Source organism: Pongo abelii, chromosome 15 (genome assembly GCF_028885655.2).
Source record: "Pongo abelii isolate AG06213 chromosome 15, NHGRI_mPonAbe1-v2.0_pri, whole genome shotgun sequence".
NCBI lineage: Eukaryota > Metazoa > Chordata > Mammalia > Primates > Hominidae > Pongo > Pongo abelii.
The window spans coordinates 67,527,871-67,546,493 of record NC_072000.2 but is presented as its reverse complement, the minus strand read 5'-3'; the positions used below and the strand labels follow the sequence as shown (position 1 = coordinate 67,546,493).

Below are 18,623 nucleotides of genomic sequence, written 5' to 3'. Positions count from 1 at the left end.
ATGTGAAGTTATTAAAACCAGTCTGGAAACCTTTCAGTAAGTTTTAATAGTATATCTTTTGAGCCCTTACTGTATAGAATTTAAAATTTTGCCTTTTATTTTATTTTTTACTCAGCTGGCATATTGTATAGTACAGTTTCTGGAGAAAGATCCTTCACTCACAGAACCAGTAAGTCTTTTTTCCATAATTTCAAAAACTTAAGAAAAATTACCTTTCCCAGAAGTATATATGAAAAAATTAAATGCCATTTGTTTTTCTCCTTTTCATTTTAGGTTATTAGGGGGTTAATGAAATTTTGGCCTAAAACATGTAGTCAAAAAGAGGTAAGTGCTTACTGTCAGAGAGTGTTCATAGCTTACTGAATATTTTGCTGAGTGCCAAGGATTGGGCTAAGCATGTATAAAAGCGCATCATCAGGGCTGGGAGCAGTGGCTCACGCCTGTAATCCCAACACTTTGGGAGGCCGAGGTGGGCGGATCACCTGAGGTCGGGAGTTTGAGACCAGCCTGACCAACATAGAGAAACCCCATCTCTACTAAAAATACAAAATTAGACAGGCGTGGTGGCGCATGCCTGTAATCCCAGCTACCCGGGAGGCTGAGACAGGAGAATCGCTTGAACCTGGGAGGCGGAGGTTGCAGTGAGCCGAGATGGTGCCATTGCACTCCACCCTGGGTAACAAGAGTGAAACTCTGTCTCAAAAACAAAACAAAACTGCATCATCTCATTTAAACCTCATTGTAACTCTATAAGGCAGCTCTGTCAAAACTCTTGTTTTACTAGTTATGAAACTGTAGAGAGGTTAAATAGCCTGCCCCAATACACTAAGTAAGTACAGATGATTAGGCCAGAACTCGCCTCCTTGACTCCTAAACCCTGGCTTTTTATTCACTGTGCTATTCAGCCTCAGTAAGCCCAGGCCAGGCCCAAATCAGGTGTCCAGTTGTCTAGCTGTGTTGATGTTCCCTTCCGAGTGGCCCCCTTCATAATATGAAGGTTTTGCTGTCACTGTACATAGATGCTAGAGCAGCCTGCCCAAATACTCACTTTAAAGCATAGTATAGGTAGATCTTGCTGTGTCATCTTAGAAGAGACAACAGACCTTTAGTTTCAACCATTCACAAATGACCCTGGGGGGTTCAGACCTACAGTCATTTGTACCTTTGCTGAGAACTCACCAGGCATGTACTACTTTGTGAGGTTGTTATGGGGTAGTACCTGAGTTTCTTAGCTGGAGTTGAACCTAACTGAGCACAGATCTGCAACCACTCTTCTAGAAGGTTAGCAACCATGTGGAAAATGGCTCAGAAAGAAAAGAACAGCTGTTAGTTTTATATATTTGGTTAAAACTTTGGGAGAAATTCCATATACATATTAACAAATGGCAAGGGTCTACTATATTTTACTTTTAGCAGAAATGCCTTCCTTCTCAAATCAGCTTCAATTCTCCAAACCCTATTTTAATTTCAGAAAGTCGTTTAATTTCTTAAAATCTGTTAGATAAAATTGAACTGTGCGTTGCTACCCAGATACATCTCAAAATATGAAGGCATTGTTATTTTTCATATTTTGATTACTCACTTTATTTTTTTTCAAAGTAATTATTTTTTCATAGCTAAATACGTAAACTGGTTTTTATTTATCTGTCATTTTCCCATTATACTTAAAACAATTGACTACTGCGGATTTGGCTCCATATGTGATCTAAAAACTCTGTTTCTTGCGGCACCCGATGCTGAGTTCACAAGATTCACTGTGCTCTATAGAGAGCAAGCGTGTGTGTGTGTGTGGAGAATGCGTCAGTGCATGCTCATGGGTTTAAAGTGGCACCTGCATGTGGGTGAATCTGCTCATTTGTGTTTCTTGAACTTTTTGTTGTATTAATGAGTGCGTTCTAGAGCATTGAGCATGTAGCAGGGGCTATACGTATTTGGCAAATGACCACGTTTGAACTTTTGCTCTTCCATTTAGGAGGGCCACCTTCTCCTTCTCATTGTTTTTTTTTTAAAAAAAAAAGTGTTGTGGAAAGAGAGCTGGATTACTAATAATAGAGAGGAAAGCCCTACGGGGTCCGTTTTGCTTCTCAGGGGCCAGTGCAGTGTGTGAGTGTCCCTCGTTCTGTGTAATATATATACCAAGTAGGGTATTTTTTCCAAGTATGTAGAATTTTTCCAAGTACCCTATAGTGAATTCTTTGTGGAACGAACATCTAACATGGGATAATGACTGGTTCATGTATGTTTGGTTTTATGTGTAAATTTTTCTTAAAATAGTCTAAACTCTCATTAATCCTCCTTGTTCTTACGGATTTTTTTTCATGATGTGCCTCACATCTTGTATTTTGCTTGTACTTACAGGTCATGTTCCTTGGGGAACTGGAAGAAATATTGGATGTTATTGAACCTTCACAATTTGTTAAAATCCAAGAACCTTTGTTTAAACAAATCGCCAAGTGTGTATCTAGCCCCCATTTTCAGGTTAGTAGTAAAGAGGACATGAGCCAGGGAGCATGAGTTATTTTGGTTAAATTTTATTTGTTTCAAAAGCAATGTAATGGACCCTAGCTACGTTTTGTTTATTTGCTATCTCCTCACATGATGATAATTTTAATAATGGCCAGCTTATCTTGAGCACTTGCTGCCTAACAGCCACAGTAATGGTGCTTTCTCTCCAGTAACTTTAATTCTCCTAACACCCTGCAAGGAGGGCATTATGTTTTTTTTAAAGACATACAGATGTGAACACTGAAGCTCAAAGTGGTCAAAAGTATTTCAGATAATTTCTAAATAAGTGGGCTGGTGGGGTTTCTCCAGTGTGTAAGAGAGAATGCTAAATAATGTTTAAGAGGAAAAGGAGAAAACCTAATATTCCGTACTATGCTAGATACTTTACGTACATTATTTATAAATGTCCCATTATTCTCTGAAGCTTTTCTAGATGAAAAAAAAAATGAGGCTCGGAGAACAATTTACTATAGGTCCCAAGTTAATAGAGATTAGAGTCAAATTTTGATCTTTGGTGTAGCTGCTTGCTAAAGCCAGTGACCTTCCCATAGCACTGCTCTGCCTCCTTGTGGCCACTCGGGGCAACAATTTTCTTTCTTGGGGCCGTGACTGCAGTGCTGTGGAACTCACACAGGACGGAAGAAGGGTAAACTGGGGGAGCACACGTTAGGTTTGATTCTTTGGCTGTCTCACCTAAGGCCCGTTTCATAAACCTAGACTCTGCCTATTGATTGGAAGAGATTGTTCAGACTGTGGTTCTTAGCACAGAACCACACCTCTAATGGTGTCATTTGATTTTGGACTTTTTCCCTAAGCTGTCACTGTGCTGCATAGTTAGAGACGCTAGCTGCTGCTGCTGTTTTGATTTCTGACCAAAAGACATGTTAATATGTTAAAGCAGTGACTTTATGGCAGTCTAGCAGTTGTACCACAAAGCAAGAATAAAGAAGGTAGAAACCATGACAAGCCTGAATAAAAATGGAAAAATTACAGAACAGTATATACATATTTTGATACCACCCAGGGCCTTTAGTGCTCACACATCTGGATTGTTTACCTTATTTTTTTCAGTTTTCGGCAGGATGTTTGGAATTATGGAGGTCAAGGAACAAGTATCTTTTTAAAAATGAGCATCACCGGCTGGGTGCAGTGGCTCATGCCTGTGATCCCAGCACTTTGGGAGGCCGAGGCGGGTGGATCATGAAGTCAGGAGTTCGTGACCAGCCTGGCCAACATGGTGAAGCCCCGTCTCTATTAAAAATACAAAAATTAGCTGGACGTGGTGGTGGGCGCCTGTAATCCCAACTACTCAGGAAGTTGAGGCAGGAGATTCGCTTGAAACCAGAAGGCGGAGATTGCAGTGAGCCGAGATCGCGCCACTGTACTCTAGCCTGGGCAACAAGAGCGAAACTCCATCTAGAAAAAAAAAAAAAAAAGAAAAAGAAGAAAAAAAAAAAGAAAAAGAAAAAAAAAAGAGCATCACCGGAAAGGCCTAAGTGATACTCAGAAGCTTAGAAAAGAGAGGCCATGTCTTGGTTAGCTCGGGCTGCCATAGCATAACACCATAGACTGGTGACTTAAATGACATTTATTTTCTCATAGCCCTGGAGGCCAGAAGTTTGAGATCAGGATGACAGCATGGTTGGTTTCTGGTGAGATCCTGCTTTCTGGCATGCAGATGGCCTTCTTCTTGCTGTATGCTCACGTGGCCTTTCCTGGCATGTGCATACAGAGAGAGGCAATCTCACTCTCTTCCTCTTCTTATAAGGCCCCCATAGTATCTGGTTAGGACCCCACCCTTATGAGCTCATGTAACCTTAATTACCTCCTAAAAGTCTTGTGTCCAAATATAGTCACGTTGGGGATTAGGACTTCCACATATGAATTGTGGAGGGGACACAATTCAATTTGTAGAAGAAAGAAAAAAGGATTTTAAATTATTTGGCAGAAGTAAAATTGAGAACAAAGGGAAGAGGCTCTTATTTATTAAGTGTTCATTAATAAATGTTTGCTGGTTCATCCACAAACATTTATTAATGAATTTGCTGGTTCATCCATTTATTGAGTGGCTGCCCTATGTAGCCAGACACTTATCATTGTTTGCTTCAGGTATGGCATTAGGATCTGAGGTCTGCACGCTGGTGACACTGCCTCTGTGTGTGCAGAAGGACAATGGATCCCAGGAAAGTAGTGGCTCTGTCCTATTGTCAGACACAGTAATTTTTAACTTTGCATAAACAATACCTTTCCTCTTTAAGGGGCTGGATACATATTTTATTAGTGGGTTTACATATTAAAATGGATATATAAGAGATGAAGGAAGTTGTTAGAGTTAAATGGCAGGTAGATATTGGACTCTGGAGGAACGTCCAAAGAGACCATGGGAGGATGCCAGTAAAGAAGGAGGCACCTAGGATTTTCCTCCAACCAGTTAGAATGTTCAGAACAGCCTCATTCTTACTCCTTGTTTTCTCCCTCTCTTTGCCTCCTGCTTCATCTGTGTCAGCTACCTCATTTGCTTTGATGATTCCCAAACACATTGTCCTTGTCCATGCCTCTGCCCTCCTTTCCTTAATGCCCTCTACCTGGAATGCCCTTTCCTTCATCCTTTGAAGCCCAACTTAAATGCCACTTGCCTATGTTACATTTCTTTCTTCTTTTTTTTTTTGAGATGGAGTCTTGCTGTGTTGCCCAGGCTGCAGTGCAGTGGTACAGTCACAGTTCACTGCTGCATCTGCCTCCCGGGTTCAAGTGATTCTTGTGCCTCAGCCTCCCGAGTAGCTGGGACCACAGGCACGCCCCACCATGCCCAGCTAATTTTTATGTTTTTAGTAGAGATGGGGGTTTTACCATGTTGGCCAGACTGGTCTCAAACTCCTGACCTCAAATGATCCACCCACCTTGGCCTCCCCAAGTGCTGAGATTACAGACATGAGCCACCACACCCAGCCCCACCTATGTTACATTTCTGCCACCCTTCTGTTTCCCAGGTCATCTGGATTGTTGATTCTGCTCTTTTCCCCTCCTTCCCCTGACACTTTATTCATGTATCTCATATAGCATCTGTCACAGTTTACATTGGATAGGCTTGTAGATGCCCCTTCTCCCACCAGTGTGTGAACTCTTTAGGGATAACAGAGTAAAGAGGTTAAGAATAGAGACTTTGGAATCTGCCACTTACTAGCCATGTGACCTTGAGCCAAAGGCTTCTCTCTCTGAGTCTCAGATTCTTCATCCACAAAATAGAGAAGTAATGGTACCAACTCTGTTGGTTGTGAGGAAATGAGATATTATATATGTGGGACACTTAGCACAGTGCCTGGCATATAGTGAACATGCAGTAATGATTGTTTTCTTTGTACTCTCAGGGTCTGGTGCCTAATGAGTCTCAGGGTTTTGTTTTGTTTTGTTTTTTGAACCAAGCTGAATAACGTAAATGGAAAAATTCTGATTTCTCAGTGTCTTTCGGTAGATACATCTTATACCATTTTGTTCTCTTCTAAAACACAGCTTCTTAATCTGTATAAATGTCTGTTTTTCCCTTTTCCCCTGTAACTACCCTTTTTAGAGATTTTAGGTTTTGTTTTTGAGATGTTCCTTTGAATTCATGAAATCCAAGATGAGCCAATGAGGCCCAGCAGACCAAATTAGAGCTAGCTGACGGCATGGTGGGCAGAGAAAAGGGATCTAAGAGAGCAGAGAGGGTAGGTGCAGCCAGTGTCCCTGAGACCGGAAACTGAGGAGACATCTGGCTTGCACAGGAAGGGACCAGAAACAAACTCTGGAAGAAGCCCTGGAAGTGAGGCCCAGTCTTTACCATTTATTATCAGTGTAACCTTGCCTGCATTACTCAGTCTCCCTGAATCTCTGTGTCCTTATCTGTAAAATGAGCACAATGGTATCTCCTTCTGGGGTGGTGGTAAGGATGATACATTCTACTTGCTGTGTAGGCACAGTGCCTGCCCATAGGAGGTACTTAGTAAATATTAGCTGCTCTACAGGGATGGGCAACTGTGGTTGTTCCTCAGTAGCTGTGACTGAATGCTAACCATATGCTGGGCACTGGGTTCGATCTAAGTGTATGTGATGAAAAACATAAGAAAGGGGACCAGTGAGATGTGCTAAAGTGATGTCAGGAAAGTGTGGAATCAGATGACATGGGCAGAATTAGAGAAGAATATAAATTAACAGGAAAACTTCTTTTCCTTCCCGGAGTCGATGAACCACTTGAACCACTCTGGAATTTTTTTTGGTGGGAGGAGAAGACACGGTCTTGCTCTGTCACCCAAGCTGGAGTTCAGTGGCATGATCTCCGCTCACTGCAACCTCCGCCTCCCAGGCTCAAGCAGTCCTCCCACCTCAACCTCCCAAGTAGGTGGGACTATAGGCACATGCCACCAATCCCGGCTAATTTTGTGTTTTTGTAGAGGCGAGGTCTCCCCGTGTTGCCCAGGCTGGTCTCAGACTCTTGGGCTCAAGTGATGTGCCTGCCTTGGCCTCCCAAAGTGCTGGGATGACAGGTGTGAGCCACTGTGCTTGGCCCACTTTGGAATTTTCTAAGAGATTTAAAATCCACAAACATTTAAAATGTGGGCCAGGCGCGGTGGTTCACGCCTGTAATCCCAACACTTTGGGAGGCTGAGGTGGGTGGCTCACAAGGTCAGGAGATCGAGACCATCCTGGCCAACATGGTGAAACCCCATCTCTACTAAAAATACAAAAATTAGCTAGGCGCAGTGGTGCGTGCCTGTAATCCCAGCTACTTGGGAGGCTGAGGCAGGAGAATCGCTTGAACCTGAGAGGCGGAGGTTGCAGAGAGCTGAGATCGCGCCACTAGCGAGACTCCCATCTCAAAAAAAAAAAAAAAAAATTAAAATGTGATTAATATTTAATTTTACTTTTAATTGAATTATTTAAAAATAGCCTTTTAAAATACTTTTGTTTGGAAAAATTTATAATTTTGTTTTGTCTTTTTCTCTCCCTTAACATTTTATTTTTCTTTTCCCAAAGGTGGCAGAAAGAGCACTCTATTATTGGAATAATGAATACATCATGAGTTTGATAGAAGAAAACTCTAACGTCATCCTTCCCATCATGTTTTCCAGCCTTTATAGGATTTCAAAAGAACATTGGAATCCGTAGGTTTTCAGTTTCTTTCCTCCATTCTCTTCCTCCCTTCCTCTCTTTCTTTCCCTTCAGCCTTATTATGTGCCAGATGCTGTCCTTGTTGCTGAAGACGTATGTGAAAAGATAAAATCCTTACCTTCTGGGGATTCACTGACTAGAGAAAATAAACAGATACTTTAACAAAATACCAGTTAAAGTATCTGTTTACTAGACAGACTTCTTGATCTGTCTATGAAGGTAGCAGATCTTTTGGGGAGGTACTGCAGCTGAGAGGAGAGGTGTGTAGATACTGACAGCATGGCCATGCTTAGACTGAATCTGAAAGGAATTTGGCAGGTGGATGGCATGGGGAGAGCCCTTTCAGACAGTGGGTCCATCCATCACGTTAAAAGGCACAAAGATGTAAAAAGCAGCTGTCAGTTTCTGAGACCTGTGAGTTTGGGAGGGCTGAGGCACAAGATCTTTTGGGGAGGGTGCTAGAGGATGTGGCTAGAAAAGATTATGGGACTCATGTGAGCCTTCACCAAGTAGATGATGAGGAGGTACTGAAGGGTGATAAGTGGGGAAGTGGTCTGACTAGGTTTGCATTTTAGTGTGATCTATTTCTTAATAGCTAACTCAGTTGCTGTATGTATCTCTTGGAAAAGAAGAAGTTTAAAATCATCAAGGGAAGTTTAACATCCAGCCCTATGAAAGTTAAAGCATTCTGAATTTGAATGCCTTTACATTTTTCTCTGTGGAATAGAAGGAAAATTTAATGTGGCATTTAAAAATTGGGAGATACAATTCAGTATATTCATAATGTTTATCTTTAAAAATTTTGCATGTAATTATAAAAATCACATTTCTCATTTTTCAAATTTGCCTAATTATATTAATAGAACTTGTAAAAATAAAGAGCTGATAAACAGTTACGTCCCTTTATACAGATAGTCTCTTGAGGACCTAGAGGATGGTTCTAGCAAGTGTCTGTAACTACTCAGTATACTACATTTGGTGCTTTCCCATCACTGCCCTTGGGAGGAAGGTCATTCTGGAACCTTAACAGAAAAGAACTTAAATTTTCCTTTTAATGGCACAAGGCAGAAGCTATACAGCAAGTGTACGTTCTTGTAAATGTTTTGGAAACATCAGACTCATGGTTTATTTAATATATGGCTAATTTTTACTAATGCATTTTTCAGTGGTATTAGGAGCATGTTTGTTGCAAAACGGAAGCAACGGATATTTTTGCAAAAGGAAAAGCTATTTAGACTCTAGTCTGAAGCTATCAAGCCCATCATAACCTTGTCCTCACATTGCCCAAGAGCTAATTCTTGTTGAGTATGGGCTACCATTTTGGCTGTTTAGCTGTATAGTGTCCCATAGCTAATAGCAACCATCCCAGCTTGCCAGTTATCTTATCAGCATATATTTTGGGTCAGCAGTACTGGTGCAGATCAGAGCTAGACAAATAATTCATATTGAACCACCCAACCTACATGAGGGCTTGATTTCATTTCTTTGGATAAGAATAATTTATATACATACACATATATAACATTTGTTTCTATGGAAGTAGCTTCTGATTTTGATGAATTATGTGTTTAGAAAATAGAATTCTATGCAAATTCAGGTGTCTAAGGTTAGTGCTATCACAGATCCTTATTTTAGGGTGAAGTTGCTTTACTATTATACTTGCCTTTTTATTAAATTATCAAATGCCCACAGGCAGCTCTATTCTGGGTGCCAATAATTAGAAGGGCAGGCTGGGTGCCGTGGCTCACGCCTATAATCCCAGCACTTTGGGAGGCCGAGGCAGGCGGATCACCTGAGGTTGGGAGTTCGAGACCAGCCTGACTAACATGGAGAAACCTCGTCTCTACTAAAAATACAAAATTAGCCAGGCGTGGTGGCTCGCTTCTGTAATCCCACCTACCCGGGAGACTGAGCCAGGAGAATTGCTTGAACCCAGGAGGTGGAGGTTGTGGTGAGCCAAGATGGTGCCATTGCACTCCAGCCTGGGCAACAAGGGTGAAACTCCATTGCAAAAAAAAAAAAAAAAAAAAAAATAGAAGGGCAAAGTTAGATTTTTTTTCTAGTTCTACCACCCCTCAGAAAATTATCTTGCCTTGAGATCTCTTGATGTGGAAATGAACTGTAGGTCATTTTCAGTTGTTCCAACTAAAAAAGGATACAGACAATGTGCAGTATGAGAAATCATTCAGGCAAAAGTTGTGCTTTTGCTTTCTTCATTCAGTATCCCATTTTATAAGACTAACTAACACGCTCCCTTTTTTCTGTGCTTTCCAGGGCTATTGTGGCATTGGTGTACAATGTGTTGAAGGCATTTATGGAAATGAACAGCACCATGTTTGACGAGCTGACAGCCACATACAAGTCAGATCGTCAGCGGTAACTTTTTAAAGCTTTTTTGTCAGCTGTGCATAAAACTATTGAGTTTTTTCCTTGCTCTTTGCTGAAGTTGCCTAATTGTACCCCAAATCTTAAGCAGCACAATTTTGTTTACAGTCATGCATTGCTTAACAACCAGTATATGTTCTGAGAAATGCATCCTTAGGCAATTGTATTGTGTGAACATCATAAGTGTACAGTAATTACACAAACCTAGATGGTATAGCCTACTATGACACACCTGAGCTATGTGGTATTGCCTGTTCTTCCCAGGCTACAAACCTGTACAGCGTGTTACTGTGGTGAATACCGTAGCCAACTGTAACACAAATCACTAGGCAGTAGGCCTTTTTCAACCCTGTTAAAATTTTATGGGACCACCGTGGTATATGTGGTCTGTGTTGACCGAAATGTTGTTATTTGGCACATGACTGTATTTATATATTCATTTTTGCACGCTTATTAACTGTGTCTTTATTACTGTGCCACTGAGTAACAAAGCTTTGTGACACTGTCATTTTGATAAAGCCCGCTTTCTTTCCTTTCTTTGATAATATTTCAGTTTTGCCTCAGGGTTAAGAGCCCAGCATATAACTGGTATTTTAGGTTCACTTAAAGGGACCATCAAGTAGTTTGCTCTCTGGGATTCACTCCCACTCTGAACTTACTTGAAGTATAATTGGGCAGATCTTGTACTTCACTCCAATAGCAGGAGGAATGAGGCACCATTTATCTAGCTCTTGGGCCCAGGACTTACTAGAACCTAACAAATTTATTACAATTTAAAGATCAGTGAAAAAAACATGAAGGCTAATAGTCTGGTATTAACCAGAAATGTTTGAGACCATATGGGAGAACAAACCAGTGGAACTCTTTACAATAAATGCTTATGGCTTAGTAAAAATCTTGTCCAATGCATTCTACTTTCCAAAAGATGTACTTGGGGAGATGATAGAAATCTAGAGAGCTCTTTGTAGTTGAGCCTGTGGTTTGGCTTTGATCACCCATAAGCAGATGTCAGCTTTGTATATTATAAAACTGTGGACCTCAGAGGACCCAGAGATATGTGCGAGTGTTCATACCCAGGGTCTTGCTGAACCTCTCTGGTTCCCTTGGTGCTTTGCTTTGTCTCATTTTTAGTCTGTCACTTGCATTTTATTGATAAAAAGAGCAATGAGAGGAAAGGTTTGATGGCAGAGGGACCATTGCAATGATTTTTTTATTTTAAGTTACCAGGGATGTGGTTTATGAAAACCAATTTAATTATGGAATGTGGCGAGTATTTAGCTGAGAATCTCAGAAAAGGCTGAGATTTTTTACCCAGAATATTGGGATTTATGGGATATGTTAATCCATACTCACAGCTTAAACAACTTTTTTTTTTTTTTTTGAGAGGGAGTCTCGCTCTGTTGCCCAGGCTGGAGTGCAGTGGCGTGGTCTCAGCTCACTGCAAGCTCCACCTCTCGAGTTCATGCCATTCTCCTGCCTCAGCCTCCTGAGTAGCTGGGACTACAGGCACCCGCCACCACGCCCAGCTAATTTTTTGTATTTTTACTAGAGACAGGGTTTCACTGTGTTAGTCAGGATGGTGTCTCGATCTCCTGACCTCGTGATCCACCTGCCTCGGCCTCCCAAAGTGCTGGGATTACAGGCATAAGCCACCGTGCCCAGCCCTAAACAACTTTTAATTCACTATATTAGCGATTGTTGCAAATTATAAATTTATAATAACCTTCCTTGTCCCAAACTTAAAATCTTTAAAGGATGTTACTTAAAAAAACGGCCAAGGGTACATTTTAATACTGTGGTGCACCATTAAAAGTGCATTGTGCATAACATCTTTTCTGAAAGCTCATTATTATTATCCTAGTTGAACCAGGATTAAATCTGTAGAATCTCATCAAGAATATTGAAGAACTTGGCCGGGCACGGTAGCTCACGCCTGTAATCCCAGCACTTTGGGAGGCTGAGGCGGGCGGATCATCTGAGGTCAGGAGTTCGAGACCATCCTGGCCAACATGGTGAAACCCCGTCTCTACTAAAAATATAAAAATTAGCTAGGCACAGTGGCATGTGCTTGTGGTCCCAGCTACTAGGGAGACTGAGTTGGGAGGGTCACTTGAACCCAGGAGGTAGAGGTTGCAGTGAGCTAAGATCACAGAACTGTACTCCAGCTTGGACATTGGAGTGAGACTCTGTCTCAAAAAAAAAAAAAAAAGAGAGAGAGAATATTGAAGAACTTATTTCTACTCAAATTATTTGGTTTGTATTTAGTGAACTTCAATAATAAAACTGTTTTCTGATTATTATCTAGACTAAATAGACTAAACCCTTGAAAAAGAGAATTAACTAAGGGGACCAGGAATATATAAAACTATGCTGTTGATTGTGATATTCTGGCATATTACAGTTATTTATACTGAGTGTACTTTCTTAATGAGAAAATGGGGGCCAGGCGTAGTGGCTCACACCTGTAATCCCAGCACTTCGGGAGGCCGAGGCAGGCGGATCACCTGAGGTTGGGAGTTTGCGACCAGTCTGACCAACATGGAGAAAACCCATCTCTACTGAAAAATACAAAATTAGCCGGGCGTGGAGGCACATGCCTGTAATCCCAGCTACTCGGGAGGCTGAGGCAGGAGAATCACTTGAACCCGGGAAGGGGAGGTTGCCGTGAGCAGAGATTGCATCATTGTACTCCAGCCTGGGCAACAAGAGCAATCCCAGCTCTTTGGGAGGCCGAGGCAGGCGCATCACGAGGTCAGGAGATCAAGACCATTCTGGCTAACATGGTGAAACCCCGTCTCTACTAAAATTACAAAAAATTAGCCGGGCGTGGTGGCGGCCGCCGGTAGTCCCAGCTACTCAGGAGGCTGAGGCAGGAGAATAGCGTGAACCCAGTAGGCAGAGCTTGTAGTGAGCCGAGATTGCGCCACTGCACTCCAGCCTGGGTGACAGAAGGAGACTCCGTCTCAAAAAAAAAAAGAGAAAATGGGTTTTTAAAAGCAAGGATAATAATTTGTCAAATGAGCAATAGAAGGGTGTACTGACAGATGGGAACATTGGTTTCTCCATAGGTGTGGGAATAGGACAAGGGAATGAAGAAATTTAGTTGGTACTGTCAGAGTAATAACTGAATGGACAATTTTACTTCAGGATGGCAAGAAGTTAATGGTTTCAGTTCAGATCAAATTTTGAAATATTACGAATCTGAAAATGGTGGGTGGAATAAGTATTTAACACTGTTAGATACATATGCCAACATTAGTGCTATGTAAAATTGAAATTAGAAGGGAATTTGACAGTATCCCCTGCATGACAGTGTGGGTAAGCATTAAAATTTCCACCTACAGGGAGAGAGAAAAGTGGGAAAGATTGGGGGTGACAATAACTATATCAGCAATATTTAGAATTTTTAAAGATAATGTTGTCAGTATGAAAGCCGTGTGATAAGTGAGCATAATGCTCAGTTGGAAGAAAAGCCCCACAGGATAAATTGCATTGAGTGCCATAAATCTCTTGATCAAAAACATGAAACACTTCAGTAACAAGATGATGAATGTTTTAATGATGTCAACACTTAATTAACCAATTTATGCCTAGTGTTCCATTATTGGAATGCTAAGCTTGTGGGAGTCATTTCTATCCCACTGCTCAAGGTCATCGCCAAGGTCTGATTTTTCACAAAAAAATTTTGCAACCTCTGGCATAAATGGGTTGAAACTGCAAATTAGGGCATTGGGAACCTGAAATACATTGAAATGTTATTTAGTTGAGTAAAATTCCAAGCCCTTGCTTACCATCCCTTTCTCTCTCCAAATAAAAAGGTCATATTCATCGAAAGTCAGCAGGATCTATAGAATTGAGTTATATATACCCAAATTGTGGTCTTTGCTAACATTTATTTAGACCTTATAATTATCCCCAGACTGTACTGAGAAACAAAAAGTGATAATTTGTCAAACAGCTTGATTATGTTTAGAATCTGGAATGCACCAGGAGTGGTGGTGCACACCTGTAGTCCCAGCCACTCAGGAGGCTGAGGCAAGAGGATTGCTTGAGCCCAGGTGGTTGAGGCTAGAGTGAGCTATGATTGTGCCACTGCACTTTAGCCTGAGTGACAGAATGAGACCCTGTCTCTAAGAAAAAAACAAAAACAAAAATGAAAAAACCAGAAGAAGATTGGAGGATTATTGTCCTTGCCCTTATTGTCCTGTAAGTGCAATTTTTTCAGGGTCAAAATTAACAAATAGGTAATTATATGAAAACTATTCTGCTTACTGAAATTTATATTGTGCAGATTTGTATTTGAGATAGCTGAAACTAATTATGGTAAACAAGGCCTAAGTTATGAAAATATTACCTATTAAATCATGATATTAATCACCATATGGCTTTACTAAGCCATAAGCATTTATTGTAAAGAGTTCCACCGGTTTGTGCTCCCATATGGTCTTAAACATTTCTGGTTAATACTAGACTATTATGGCATTATAATTCAACATTTCCTCAAGTCTCTAGTGGAATAAGAATATAAAATTACTTAGGTTTTTCTTGAGTTTTTTGGGAGTTGGAGGGGATGAAGATTAATCTCTATTGCTCTAGATAATAACTTTTAAAAAACATTGGTTATAATGTTTTAAAAAATGAGGCATTGGAATTACATACAAATTTCACTCAACCCATGTGGATTTCCCTGCGTAGAAATTGTACTGTGGCTGAAGTTTTAATCCTTGCTAAGTGAGGTAGTGCATGGATTATATCCCCATGCCTGAGATGGTGGAGCCCCCATTTTCAGGAATTATCTGAATTCCTGGATTTATGAATGTTAATCTGGATCCGCTTTTTTTTTTTTTTTTTTTTTTTTTTGATGACGGAATCTCGCTCTGTCTGCCAGGCTGGAGTGCAGTGGTGCGATCTCCACCCGCTGCAATCTTCGCCTCCCGGGTTCAAGCGATTCTCCTGCCTCAGCCTCCCAAGTAGCTGGGACTACAGGCACACGCCACCATGCCCGGCTAATTTTTTTATTTTTAGTAGAGACGGGGTCTCACTGGTGATCCACCCCCCTCGGCCTCCCAAAGTGCTAGGATTACAGGCGTGAACCACTGTGCCTAGCCTGGGTCTGCTTTTTATTGGTTCGCTGCAACATGGAAAAACCAAAGACAGTGTAGTGAATTATTTTTAATAAATGTGAATTTATTTAACTTACAATATAGTCTTATATTCTTGCATCATGTACTTCCTACTTGGTTAATGTTAAAAATCCTTTTTTTGTAAAAATGTGGTAATTTAAAAATGTCCTTGGCAAAATAAAGTTTATCGATTCTAATTTGGACATCCAATTTTTGGGGGAAATTTTACCAAATAGTGAAATCTCAAAGTCTGAAAATCACTAAATTTAAAATCAGTGAAATTGATATTGAACCCAATTTGAACGCTTGATGCATTAAAATTTAATACATAATAATATCAACCAAGTTCTTTTCAGATCATTAAAAGTGAAATCACAAGTTTTCAGTTTCTTCTAAACTGCTGAAGAATTTAAATATACATGAGGTAGGAAAAATAGATAGGAATAAAGGAGCAGATATATTTTCTTGACCTACTATATTCTCTGTATCAGTGTCATCTCCAGCATCCTTTTTGAGAAGCTATTTGGAGATAAAGAAAAATTAAGATTCTTACTAAGCTGCAAGTGAAAATCACTAATATGCCCTTGATTTTTCAATAACTGATGCATATAAGTCATTCCCATTTTTGTTTCTTAGTAATTTTAAAGTTAATTTTCTGAATTAAGCTAAGTATAAAGGAGTGTCAAGGTGAAATTGTAAAATATTCATTGTTGCATAATCTCATTAAACCTCATCTGTTTACATTGTATTCTGTTTCTTCCTCAGTGAGAAAAAGAAAGAAAAGGAGCGTGAAGAATTGTGGAAAAAATTGGAGGATCTGGAGTTAAAGAGAGGTCTTAGACGTGATGGAATAATTCCAACTTAACAAAAACAATGACAACAACATTACTAACCTGTGGAGTCACACATTTATGTAGTAGAAGATGGAGCAACAGTTTTCTGTATTGTGCAACTTTACAGTAGATTTCACATTTGTTTCATTATTACAACAGCACTGTATATACCTGTCTCTAAGTAAAGGAAAAAACAAAATAAGGACTTCAATCCAAAGTTTGGACAGTAGATGGACTTCTCAGAACTTTGCAAATATAATCATTGTTCTAACGCTCTTTTAAAAAAAAATCGGTCTTCAAAGATCTGTTGATGAAATTGCTATGTTAAAATTCCATTATCGGGAGTTCCTTATTTATCACTAGCAGAGAGTATGATACAATTTTCAAATGTGAACAATCTTAAATTTAGCTTGTCTTTCTGCTAAGCTGTTAAATGTATTTATAGTAAAGGAAGAAAAAAGACTGTCATTTCCTTATAAGTTTGTATAACATCCTCCTCTGGATAACTTGACTGTAATTTGACATCTTTTTCTTTTGCACATCTTCCTGAGTTGAATGTCCACGTGGAATGGGGTCATGAATTATAAAAAAGTCCCTGATAAAAGTTTAGTTTACTGGGGTGAACATCTTTCCAGTAACCAGGTAGTCCTGGTACTCCTTTAGTTTTAAAATTAGGAGTTAAAAGAGAAGAGGTGATAAACATAGTAGGGAAGGAAATATTGGATTCATGCATCAGTTTATGGTGAATCCAAATCAATGTCTTGAATCCTTTGAAAACAGGCACTGGGACATTACAGGCTTCAGTACCTGACCAGTATTAGTTGCATATATCATTGAACACACATACCAGAGATGTTTTAGAAATGCGAGAAAAACATCCTTTTGGACTATTTGAAATAAGAAAGACAAACACTAAACAATACAACCATGAAATTGATCGCCAGGATTGCAAATCTAATTGGGAAAAGAGTTGAGCAAACAGCTTGGACTGTTTGGAGTTGTTGCCTTACTTTTTAATATGTATTTATAAAGTATTCCAGCAAAAGAGGATGTAGCCTCTGGGAAAAAACAAACATGTTACAGTGTTTTTTGTAGATTCTCGTTCTATATCTCATCACAGCGCCAGCCCTGTTTTTAGCCGGAAAGGATTCAGGATAAACATTATTATGCATTCTGAATTGGATGCATATTCCTAACTACTGTATTTGTTACCAAAAGTGGTTCTACAAATGCTACTGACAAAAATCTGGAAATTCCTAATGTCCTGAGTATTAATAATAAAGTTTAAAAATGCTTTTATATCAAAGGTGCATCGTGACCAAATTGTTTAAGAAAAAAAACAAAAAACAAAATCTAGGGCTGTATTTTATATATATATATATATATATATATATATATATATCTTATTGGCTCTCTGCTTTGTATTTAAATGAAGAATCTTACATCTTGGGTAGGTAAACTGCTGATAAAACTTGTGTACAGTATGTACTTACCTAATGCAGTTGCATTATTATGTACTGAAAGATATGTGTTTGGAGGTTTATTTCCAGGATGCTTTTGCTTGTTATGGACATCGCGGCAGTGAGTTGGTAATCCTAAACCATCACTTCCAGCAGTATTCATGGTATAGAGCTGATTCTGTGTTCATGTGTTGAATTGTGATAGTAGCAAACATGAACATATGAACTATTGTTGCTCTTAATAGAAATACAATATAAATATGGGCTTGTATATTTTCTTCCTTACATTTAAATATAAAGTAGAATACGCAGTTTTATTATTTTCAAGAAAAACAAAAAAAGCTGCTGACCTTTCTCCCCCATAAAGTTTTTCAGGATGATCAGGTCACAGTGTGTACGTAAGAGTCAGCTAATTATGGATATTGTCATCTCGGTAACTTTGTAAAAAAACAAAAACAAAACTGGCATTGTTAATTCCAAAAAAAAAAAAAAACAACCCAGCAGTTAAAAAAAAAAGTCATATGCAACACCAGACGCAACATGGTTTAATGGAATTAATAGTTTTTTTTTTTTTTTTAAAAGAACATTGATGGGGATTCACTGTAAAGTTGGCAGAGGCTGCCAAAGACAAAACAACTGACTTTAAAAATGCTGGAACAAAGTGATAAAAAATAAATTTGTAACAAATCTTCTCCTTTTTAGCCCTTGTCATTTTAGCCCTTTAGTTTCAACTCTGCGTTATATTTAGTTTATATAGTATAAACTTTTGTTTGCCATTAATTCATCTTTTAGGTAGAAGACATTAAAATCACAGGTTTATGAAGAATCTCTGCCCATTGGAATGAAATGCAGTCATTTGAAATGAGAAAGGCCAGGATCCTTTTTTGCACCTTACCCTGTCTTCAAGAGTAAAGGTGAACACTTACAGCTATCCTCCTTGATGTCAATTTTGTATGTTGATCATTCCAAACTGAGAAGAATAAAGCCACATTTTAGACATATTTATAGAATCAATTAAAGCTATATGTCTAAAATTCATAGGGCAACTTCTGAGAAGAAACACTGTCTTTTTCTTTTTTAATGGAAAGTGACAATGTGACATTAGTCATGTTGTGTGCAGTGACGCAGAGTAACTGAGGTAATCTGACTGTTGCACTATGTGACATATTTCA

General features: G+C 39.4%; 1 protein-coding gene across 6 annotated transcripts in view; it reads left to right on the top strand.

Moving 5' to 3' along the window:
* Window positions 1-17,947, top strand: part of PPP2R5E (protein phosphatase 2 regulatory subunit B'epsilon) — a 175,439-nt gene extending 157,492 nt beyond the window's left edge. For 4 of the 6 annotated variants that reach the window (XM_024231677.3, XM_024231676.3, XM_054530181.2 and 1 more), the window contains 6 exons: window positions 116-169; window positions 274-324; window positions 2,359-2,478; window positions 7,516-7,643; window positions 9,925-10,026; window positions 15,924-17,947. In XM_024231677.3, coding sequence (XP_024087445.1) covers window positions 116-169; window positions 274-324; window positions 2,359-2,478; window positions 7,516-7,643; window positions 9,925-10,026; window positions 15,924-16,023 — 555 coding nt within the window. In that variant the 3' untranslated portion in view covers window positions 16,024-17,947. The remainder of the gene's footprint in view (window positions 1-115; window positions 170-273; window positions 325-2,358; window positions 2,479-7,515; window positions 7,644-9,924; window positions 10,027-15,923) is intronic. The other 2 variants (XM_063715592.1, XM_054530183.2) reach the window with 1 other exon arrangement.
* The last annotated feature ends 676 nt before the right edge of the window (window positions 17,948-18,623 follow it).